The 10,944-nt window shown below is 43.0% G+C and overlaps 2 protein-coding genes across 11 annotated transcripts in view; one reads left to right on the top strand and one right to left on the bottom strand.

Annotated features, from left to right (window-relative positions):
- Nsmce2 (NSE2 (MMS21) homolog, SMC5-SMC6 complex SUMO ligase) overlaps positions 1-10,944 on the bottom strand; it is a 222,794-nt gene that overhangs the window by 9,104 nt on the left and 202,746 nt on the right. For all 3 annotated transcript variants that reach the window (XM_031359667.1, XM_031359665.1, XM_031359666.1), the window contains 2 exons: positions 928-1,028; positions 460-566 (listed from right to left, as the gene is read on the bottom strand). In XM_031359667.1, coding sequence (XP_031215527.1) covers positions 460-566; positions 928-1,028 — 208 coding nt within the window. The remainder of the gene's footprint in view (positions 1-459; positions 567-927; positions 1,029-10,944) is intronic.
- LOC116082752 overlaps positions 1-10,944 on the top strand; it is a 43,063-nt gene that overhangs the window by 5,298 nt on the left and 26,821 nt on the right. For 6 of the 8 annotated variants that reach the window (XR_004115413.1, XR_004115410.1, XR_004115414.1 and 3 more), the window contains exon 2: positions 9,699-9,818. The gene's annotated coding sequence lies outside the window, so the exon portion shown is untranslated. Of the gene's footprint in view, positions 1-2,702; positions 3,037-9,698; positions 9,889-10,944 lie in introns of those variants that run through there. The other 2 variants (XR_004115411.1, XR_004115412.1) reach the window with 2 other exon arrangements.

The raw sequence follows: 10,944 nt of genomic DNA, 5'->3' as shown, positions 1-10,944 counted from the left end.
AGAGAGAGAGAGAGAGAGAGAGAGAGAGAGAGAGAGAATATGAATCATGTAGCCCAGGCTGTCCTCAAATTCTCAGTGTGGCTAAGGACAGCCTCCACTCTCACATCCTCCTGTCTTTACCTCACTGCTGGGGTGACAAGCATGTGTGTCCAGGCCTAATTTGTGTGCTGCCTTGGATTAAAAGCAAGACTTTATGTGTGCCAGGTAAACCCCAAGCTAGCTACCTTGTAAACACAATGAGTTCTCTAGAGTCCTGCAATCCAGTACTACAGTCCTACCTGCTCTCTTCCTTCTGTGTTGCTGGTGTAGCTGGAACTCCTCTAGTGTCTGCACTGTTCTTCCCAGACAGCCAGGTACTTGTTGACAGTCTGGGCAGAGCCATAACTAGGGGAGAGTATGGGCAGCTTTCTCTGTACCGAGGCCCACCAGGGTGCCCTACTCCCTGCAGCACCCACTTACCAGGCCTTCTTCTTCCTCTTATGCTTGGATTCAATCATGCGAACAATGGCTTCCTCTTCATATGTGTGGCCACACATTTTGTTTTTCACTGGCTTCTTCATTTCCAGCTATGATTAAGGAGACATGAGGCTTTCAGGATAATAACTGCCCACTTCCTAGTCTCCCCAGAGGCTAACTTCTCATCTTCATGGCTTTAAGTATCAGCTTGCAACCAGAAAATTCAGGGCTACAGGGGCTGTAACTTTACTCGGTCTCTGAGCTATAACTTTCCCCTCAGGTCCTAAAGTCTATGGTTAAATGAAAGTACTTGTTAGCCACAAACCTCCCAAGTTTGATCTCATCACTTTTCTTTGCTTCCTTCCTCCCAGTGGGATATCAGAAAGCAAACAGGAACCCTTCTGCACCTCACTCCCCACCCCGTGAAACTAACCTAACTCCATTTCTTTGAGAGGAAAGAGGAAGCCATACCTGCGTTATGGGGCAGATGAAATTAGTTTGGCTCTGGGTCACAATCATATCTTCGTCAACTCCTTCTGTCCCATCATTCTCTCTGTCCGCATGCATGCCATCTAAGGGAGAAAGGGGGGTAGTGAGCTTCCGTGGCTCAGCAGCATGCCAAGGAGAGGAAGAAGGGGCGGGAAGCTCCTCAGGGCCTATTTGACCTCAGTCCCTGCACTAGGCACTTGGATGGATGCAAGGGGTCCCCAGTTCTGTCCACTTTTGATAAGGAACCAAGGTCCAGGGCAGTAAAATAAGACTTTACAAGGTTCAGATAATGAATTCGTAAGGGAATACTGCTGAGTAACAGATGACGTGGTCAAAGGAGTCAGAGGACCTCATCTCTTCTGTGTCCAGTCACAGGCTTTGGGCTAGCAAGGTGCCTGGCTTCATTGCTTTGGTACCAAGACAAATGAAGAAAACAAACAGACAAACAATTAAACAAAGAAAGCAACATGGCTCTTGCCTCAAGAACAATCTGTAGGCAGAACCTTCTTGTGGGCAGTTCAGAAAGTCACTTTGGGATGTATGATTTGAACTTCGTTGAGGCCTTAGATATTATTGAGGACTCCAGGAACTTTTTAAAAATATGGGTTGTATGTATCAGTATTTAACATAGTAGATATTAAGACTGAAGAATTATAAAAACATATTTATTGCTGTATTTAAAGATAAGAGCAACACTCCCATTGCATGTCAATATAAATAATATTGTTTATTATTTATTTGTTTATTTATTTAGTTTTTAAAGATTTATTTATTTATTATACGTAAATACACTGTAGCTGTCTTCAGACACTCCAGAAGAGGGTATTAGATCTCATTACAGATGGTTGCAAGCCACCACGTGGTTGCTGGAATTTGAACTCAGGACCTTTGGAAGAACAGTCAGTGCACTTAACCGCTGAGCCATCTCTCCAGCCCCTATTTATTTTTTTAAATGTACATTGGTGTTTTAGCTGCATGTATGTTAGTGTAAGGGTGTCAGAAGCTCTGGAACTGGAGTTACAGACAGCTGGGAGCTGCCATGTGGTTGCTGGGAGTTGAACCCAGGTCCTCTGGAAGAGCAGACAGTGCTCTTAACCACTGAACTACCTCCCTCCACAATTGTTTTTTAAAGACAGGGTTTCTCTGTGTAACAGCCCTGGCTATCCTGGAACTCACTTTGTAGACCAGGCTAGCACTGAACTCACAAAGATCCCTCACCCTCTGCTCCTAAGTGCTAAAATTAAAGGAGTCACCATACCCAGTTCATATAAATACAATTTTAAAATTAAAAAATTTTTAAATTAATTCTTATTTATGTGAGTACACTGTATCTGTCTTTAGAAACACCAGAAGAGGGTACCAGATCTCATTACAGATGGTTCTGTGACATAATGTGGTTGCTGGGAATTGAACTCAGGACCTCTGGAAAATTAGTCAGTGCTTAGCCACTGAGCTATCTTTCTAGCCCCCCAATTTTTTTTTCTTTTTTTTTTTTGAGACAGGGTTTCTCTGTGTAGCCCTGGCTGTCCTGAAACTCACTCTGTAGACCAGGCTGGCCTTGAACTCAGAAATCTGCCTGCCTCTGCCTCCCAAGTGCTGGGATTAAAGGTGTGAACCACTACCGCCTGGCTCTAGCCCCAAAATTTTAAAATTTAAAAGTAATTATATTCCCAGAACAAATCAGAGAATGGCATCTTTTTTTTTTTTTGGATTTGTAAATATCTTAAATGTTTGGTTTCATAGAAGGCAGCTTCTAGAGACAGCTAGATTTCATTATCTTTCTGGCATCTAACCCCTCACAATACCATGTTGGGGAGTCTCAAGGAGCTCATGTAAAAAGGCAAATGATATCATAATGCTGCTATGATGACAGCTGACCTGGGGGACATCTCAGCTCCTAGCCTGCACAGAGAACTGCTGCACAGTGAGTGCGAGGCTGTGAACAGAGCCATCTGCTTCCAAAATGTCCTTCCTCTCAGGGTGTTACACCTATTCTTTACTGAGGAAAATAGGTGACAGCCGACTTCTGAATGGGATGGCAAGGCTGAGCTTCTTTTTGAAGACAGGCTACAGGCTGAGTCTCCCTAACCTGTAAGTCTGAAATCTGTAATATACCAAAACTTATACCATTTTGCATACCAACATGACACCAGATGCAGACAGTGCTATTATGAGACTTTGCTTCATGGATAAGATTAAAATACTCTATGACGTCAGAGTCTGATTTAGCTCAGGTGGTTATTTTCTGGTGAGGACGTTCATCTATCTAATATACTGTCTAAAGTTGTCATTTTCAGGCTTTGTGTAGAAACTGTACGGGATATAGATAAACTTTCTGCTTGTCTTGTATCCTAGCCTCAGGATATCTCTTTATGTATATGCAAATGCTTTAGAATCCCAAACCAGGAACACTGTGGTCCCAAGCCTTTCGGGTAAGAGATATTTAGTCTATACTTGTCAACTATCTGTTAATGGCTTATTCTTTCTTCCTTTTTTCTCTTTTCTTTCTTCTCTTCCTTCTTTCATGTTGGTAGAATAATATAGACCTAAAAACTGCTTTCCTGTCAAGGTGTGGTAGAAAAACCCTTGACAGTCAGACAGAAACTCCATCAGGATCAAAGGGGTTTGTAAACTTTTGTGTTATAGAACTACTTTGGGCCTCCCCTTAGGCCAGGCGGAGTGTCTGGTCTGTCCTATCAAGGCAGGACAAGGGCATGGGGGTTTTTGTTCAAGGCCATCTGGTTGGAGGCCAGAGATTCTTCCTTAAGTGCTCTTTTAGAGGGGCCCCCTTTCTTTATTGGACCCCTTTATTTGTATGGCAATTTCATGTCCCTAACCCAGTGCTCATTCCATAAGGTGAGGATAAAGAAGCTGGACTCCCAAGCAGAACTCCGGAAAACACACACATCAGGGTACATACAGTGTCTGTGATCTTAGCCCTTTTCAAGGCTGTAGAAAAGCATCACAGACCCTGGAAAACATTTACAGATGTGCATCTCTATCTCAAAATTGGAAATCTTTTTGAGTGTCAACACAATGACTTCAAAGTTTCAGATTTTGGAAAGGTTCTGATTTCAAATGGATGAGGGATGCTCAACAGCATTTGTCTGTCCATGTACTCCCAAATCTCAAATCGGTGGTGCTTCTTCTGGCCTAAGGCACTACAGATCAGCAAGTGTTTAATCCTTTATTCTAAGGAAGCTATCTGTCAACTTAAAATCAGTTCATATTAAAGGCGTACAAATTATATTATTTGCTTATCCTTAGTAATTGTTTATTTAGTAATTAACATTATTTCATTTGGAATCCACATACAGGCTGGATCTATTATTTAATTTAATAAATTATGCAAAGATAACCGCTTAAATACTAACAGCCAGTGATAAATCAGCTATTTGCAGCCACTCTATTTTCAAAGCAAAATTGCAAAAAGTTTAAAACACTTGTCAGCAATAAAATGCTATTCAATATGTAATAGTTTGTACATGTTTGTTTACTGTGCTATGCAAACAGTGCTCACACCTATGAAGGCCTGCATGTTTTCTGAGCCCTGGGCTTGGCATTCACAGTATGAGAGTCTCCTTAAAGAGTCCTTTATCAAGTAGCGACTCAGGAAAGTGGGCAGGTAATGTAAAAAAGTAGGGGGAGGCCAGGAGCCAGGCTGCCTCTGGGAACCACTTTGCAAAGCCTCCTCCTGCGGGCTGCTGACCCCTAGTCCTGATCTTATGTCTGATAGTCAAAATACAAGCATCTCCTTGTAAATTTCTTACAGAGTTTATTCTGAACTGATGGCAGATTTCTGACTATAAATATTACAGGGTGGAATTCACCAGAAAATCTGTTAGATGTATTAACAGAGTTCAGCCCATGTGAAAGACTGTGGGTTTGTTGGTTATTTTCTATTTTTAAATTTCAAAAGGTGGAGGAAGCAAGAAAGCACAACTCAGATGCAATGCCAACCGCTAGGGAGGCCGAGCGATGGGAACTAAGAGATGGTAGAGATCACGAACAGGGAGGTAACGAGCAAGAAGGGTGAATGCCAGCCGTGAGTAATAGCCCACAGACCGAGAGAGTCTAAAAGGGGAAAGATTGCAATAGCGGCACTTCTCTAAAGAGAACATTTCCTCACCCTCCACCTGTATTTATAGAAAGTGACATTAATGTTGGGATTCTACAAGGTGCTCACAAAAGGTCGACTCTGGCAATAAATATATCACTTATGGTGGTTTACCTGATCTTGAGGACAAAACTGCACGGTGCATGTGGTAAAAGGCAGGCAGCAGAGAAAGGTACAGATCTGCCAGGACCACAGACATTTGGAAAGTAGGCTTAGCAGCTACCCGAAGTCTTACCTATTCCAGAACATCAAGTTTCAGACAAAGTGTAGACTGTTCTTAACTGTCCACGGTGTTCACAGGGTGCATGCCATTCTACGTTCTCCAGATGCATCCTCTGAGCACTGTGAACCGTGCGCTGCTTCTCGAGTGCTCCATCACCAAGGTGTCTCATTAATACTAGTACCAGCTCACTTACTGAAGACTGCTCCAGTGACTTGATATTACTTCATTTAATACTCTCATAATACCCATGGTGGACTATATTGTTATGTCTAGTATATAGACAAGAATAAGTCTTAAGCCCATGATATTTCTAAGGCAACTGTAGAAACTAGACCTTTAATAAAGGAACAGCTGGATTAAGCCAATATAATCTTTATTAAAGAATCACAAAATATTCTTGATTATGCATATATAAACAAGCAAATGAGATGTCTTGTTTTCCACACTCCTGGGTCCTGCATATAGGAATTAAACCAGGCATAGAGATGAAGAATGTCTGAGAAGCAACTTTGTCTGTCCAGAACATGCACAGACCTTTTCTTCTTGTTACTGGTCCCTAAGCAGTGCAGTGCCCCTTTATGGTGAGTAACTCAGAGGTGACTTAAGGACTCTAAGAGGGTGTGTGTTCTACATAAACACTCTGCCATTATTATGTCTAAGATACTTGAACATTTGTGGTTTGCTCTCTCAGGCATCCCAGAGATAACCCCTAATAGATACTGAAGGATGGCTGGGCAGACATGTGTTGTTAGAAGAATATGTTAGCTGTTAACTTCTAACCAATGGGTCAGTCTCATAACCTCTACCCTGCCATCTAGATGCCTGGGCTCAGGGACCAAGCACCATGTTGAGGAGGAAAACCTGCCAAAAACTAAGAATACAGTGGAGGGATGTACAGGGTAGGAGTACAGGGTAGGCAATCAAATATGATTGGTTAATTGATGTATTTTCCCCACCCTCACCTCTAAGACAGGATCTTATGTATTTTGGAGGATAGTCTCAAATTTACTATGTACCTAAGGGTGACCCTAAACCTTTGATTTATTGCCTCTATCTCCTGAGTGACAGGATTACAGTTATGAATGAACCATGCCTAGTGTATGTGGTGCTGGGCTTTCTGTAAGGTAGGCATACTATATTCCTAAGCCCTGAATTTTTCATATATTATTTATTATTGTATATGTGTGAGTGTATGCCACATGTATATGTGTGTTCTCAGGGGATAGAAGAGGACATTAGCTGGAGCTGGAGTTATAGTTAGTTGTGAGTCTGCCAAGCTCAGGTCCTCTGGAAAAACAAGAAAGGCTTCTAATCCATGAACTACCTTTCCAAGTGCCTGGGGTGGGAGCAGGGGGTACATACGTATCTCCTTCCTTCCTTGATGCCATAGAATGAAGCAGCAATGATGGAAGTGTTTGGAGGAGTATTTCCAAAGTTGAATACTCGTGACACACGTAGTTGAGGACATGACAGGGTGGGCCAAGATATCAATTTCCACTGTCAAAGCTGAGGAGGCCTTTGGTCTGTCTCACCCACTTTTCTACCATCCAGCTGCTCAAAGCTGAACCCACACGTTTCACTCTGAATACCCTGCCTGCATCTCTACTGAACCTCGGTTCAAGCCATGACCACCTTCTGTCTAGACAGCTGCAGCTCCTGGCAGGAGCTGAGGGCCATGCTCCATAGCACCCTTCAACCTCACGGACTCCCCATCACCTGGTCTCTGTTTGAGAGCATGGCAAATTCCTTCTTGTCTCTGGGTCCTTCCACTCTTTCTTGTCACTTAAAATGTCATTTTAAATGTTATCTCGAAGAGGTTTTTTCCGATGTACTAAGCTGAAGAAGCCACTGCTGCCTAGCACTGCAATGGTGCTCTGAAGGGCACAAACCCACACGCATGGCATTTGTGCGTGCCTTCCTTGCTCCTTCCCAGCACCGTCATCTTCTCCAGGAAGACAAAGCTTTTGTGGTCTTATGGTTCCTAAAGTCTAAGGCAGTCCTTGACAGATAGTAGTTGTTCAATAAACATTAGATTGGTAATGTGCTTCACCCAATAAGGCCAAAGATTATCTCCCCCACAAGATTATACTTCATATATAACAGATGTGGACACACGTACGCACACACACACACACACACACACACACACACACACACACACACACACACATGCACTCACACCCTCTCATTCAATAATTGTACACGTTGTAGTCAAATAAGAGAGAACTTCATGGTAGGTCTGGGTGCAGCCCTAGACCCTGGACTACATGTCAAAGGCAGGAAGTAAATATAAGTTTTACAATTACAGTAGGCTGTGTGGTAATTACAAAGGAGAATCCAGACATGGTCTTGTGGTCACAAAATACATTTGGTTCTGGCCACACACAGCCCTAGCATTAGTCACTTGTCTGTCTTCAGGCATCCCAAATTTGGCTACCAGTTAGACAGTTTTATGCTAGTGGGGGATAAGTGTTGATTGCTATGTATTTTTTCAATTAGGACTGAACATTTTCTAAAAGCACTTTTCTCTCAAAAATAGTAGTGTATGGAGGAAATGCTATACAAATATTCACTGCCTGCTGGGGCTCTCACTTGTACTATTCTGGGACAGCATATTTAGACAGGGTGAACTGGTGTACAGGAGATGTAGGGGCCTCACAAAGCTCACTGATTCTAAGTCTGAAACTCTGCAGTTCCTATGAGTCTGTCTTTGTACTAGCTATGCCTGGGCCTGCAGGGTCCTACCTGGACACTGTGCCTCAGATTCTAGTGAGAAAGTACTGTGACAGTGTGTGTGTGTGTGTGTGTGTGTGTGTGTGTGTGTGTGTGTGTGTATGTGCATGTGTGTTTTGGGAGTGGTGGGGGTGAGGACCCTCCTATGACTTTGGAAAACCTAATTTTATACCTCGGCTTCTTCTTGGGACTGTTGATCTATTCTGAATATCAGCTTCTTAGCTGGGCTAAGCTGACATTTCCCTTCAGTAGAGAACTCAGTGCTGGTTCCCATTACTTTCTGTGTCAACACAGTGCCTGCTGTGTCTGTGAACAGTATTTCAGAATTAAAATGTGTATCATGTTCAGAGAGGGCTCATGGAGCAGAGGATTTCCTACATGTTATAACTTACACAGGATGGCAAAACTCCCCAATGAATGGCTGTGCAGCTTGGTGTTCTTGTGGGACTTCTAACAGTGGGACGGGGCTGCCTCTGACTCCTCTGCTACCCTTGGGATCTTTTTCTTCCTACTGGGTTGCCTTGTCCAGCCTTGATATGAGGGTTTGTTCCTAGTCTTACTGTGATTTTTTTAAATGCCATTTTCAATTGATATCCCTAGGATGCTTGCTCTCTCTCTTTTTTTTAAAAGGAAAATGGAGGAGTGTATGTGGGGGAGAGGGAAGGTTTGTGAGGGGGACTGGGAGGAGTGGAGGGAGGGAAAATTTGTCAGTATGTATGTGAAGCCTAAAAATAAAAATAAGTCACAAAACCTACATTTCAACTAAAATATTCAGTGAACAGAGGGTAACACAATGAAATTAGAACAACTATAATGTAAGATGGCTTCAACAACTATTTATCAGCTGTGTGTGTGTATACACATATATAATGTTATAGAATTCTAACCCTGCAGTTTTGAATCCTTTCTGCTCTTATGATTGTGATGATGATTACTGCTGAGACAGGGTCTTGCTAAACAGCCCAGGCTACTCTGTTTAAAACTCTCCATCCTGCCTCAGCCTCCTAAGTGCTGGGATCACAGTCATCCACTTGGCTAGTCATCATCACTATTTTTACCACCACTATGTACCAGGCATTGTCCTCATATTGGAAAATATAAAAATCCTAAATGGGGGCAAGGAGATCCTGTCATGGGAGGAGCACAGTTACATAGGGACACACACATGCAAAGCCAAGTGGCTTCTTGAAAGCTGCAGACCTCTGGAAAGCAGATCCCGAGAGAGCAGGAGAGCGAGCCTCTCAGGAGAGCGAGCCTCTCGGGAGAGTGGTTTCCCTACAAACTTCAGTGATAAAGACCTTCCAACAAGAATATATGCTCTGGTTTTGAAGCAGAACTTCCATACAAATTCAGCTCTTCAATTCACAATTCCCCCGACTCCACTTCTCAAATGCTAGGATTATGGATGTTTAGTATCATACCCAGATTTAACACAACTCTGCTGCCTCCTTAAATGTGAGCGTTTCCTCTAAGTACCACCTCAGCTCAAGGATGCTCTTTGAAGGTTGCTCGCCTGCCCTTCATGAAGCCACAATCTACAGTCATCTGTGCTCTATTTGGAGACACCATCTCGACCCACCCACTGCATCCTACCCCACTTCACCCAGTCCTCAGCAGCCAATGGCCTTTCTCTGCCTTCCATGCCACACTCTAACTTCCTCCTGTATGTGTTTTTTATAGGACTGACATGTCTCAGCAGAGACCCTGAAGGGTCTTTGTGGATAGACAGCTGTGGTGCAATCACATGATGGAACCTGGTACAAATACTTCTGTCACTCCTGTACCGAAGCATCCCTAGAGGTAAGGAGAGGCAAGCTGTGTAGGTGAACCACCTCATGAAGATGGTGACTAAGCCACACTACTCAGGAAGGTATGATAAGCGGGAAGGATGCCAGGCAACAAGAATTACAGTATTTAAGAACATGAGATCTGGAAAGAGCCTGCTTGGACCTGCCTTGTTCATTAGCTAGTGCTCCTCAGCTGGTTATCTCAATTTTCTTTGCCTCACTCTCTTCAGCAGAAAGATGGGCTAATAGTGGTGTTTATTTCATGGAACTATGCAAGGACTAAATGAGTGGGCATGGAAAAAGGCTTTGGTGTTGCTTTTGAGATAGGATGGTCTCAGGTAGCTTGGGCTGGGGCTATCTTTGAACTCTTACATTTGTTTTTAGAGTTATCGTGTGTGTGTGTGTGTGTGTGTGTGTGTGTGTGTGTGTGTGTGTATGTGTGTACCTCACTGACTCTACCTTGAACTTGATCCTTCTGCTTCCAACTCCTAAATGCTGAGATAACAGGTGTGGGACTTCATGTGTGACTAGGAAAGGTTCTCAGAATGGTACCTGGTAAAAAGCAAGTGAATGTTATAGTGCTTATTAACATTATCACGCAAGTTCTGATGAAGTTAGCATTCAGTGTGTGCCTATAACATATGCAAGGTCAGTTAAATCATTGCAAAGACCCTGCAAGATAGGGTTCTACATGGGACAAACCCTTCCATGCCCTAGGCAACAGTGGGGCTTAAATTAGCCTGGCAAGTGCAATTTGCTGACACAGCACTGTCAACGTCTTCAGTCTGCCACCTGCTTTCCCGGCTCTTTCGACATATGGCTGATTATCTTGAAGGAAAAGAGTAAGAAGTTTCAGATCATTCCTAGAAATGAGCCAACATCTTAAGAATACATACTTCCATTTACTATTGTATCTACTAGTGGGTTAGATGTGTCTTCTTTTCAGCTGACATCACATATTTTGCTTTCATCTATTAAATACTGTCAAAATAGAGCTTCTATCAAAACCCATTGCATTTAACTGGCGGGGTGAAGCCATCCAGGTGAGATTTGGCTATGCTATCTCATGGCAGTACACAGTGTTTGTATTTGCTCTTCCTCTTCCTCCTCCTCCTCCTTTTTTTTTTTTTTTTTTTTTT

Source organism: Mastomys coucha, unplaced genomic scaffold (assembly GCF_008632895.1).
Source record: "Mastomys coucha isolate ucsf_1 unplaced genomic scaffold, UCSF_Mcou_1 pScaffold7, whole genome shotgun sequence".
Taxonomy (NCBI): domain Eukaryota; kingdom Metazoa; phylum Chordata; class Mammalia; order Rodentia; family Muridae; genus Mastomys; species Mastomys coucha.
This window is presented reverse-complemented; position numbering and strand designations above follow the sequence as displayed.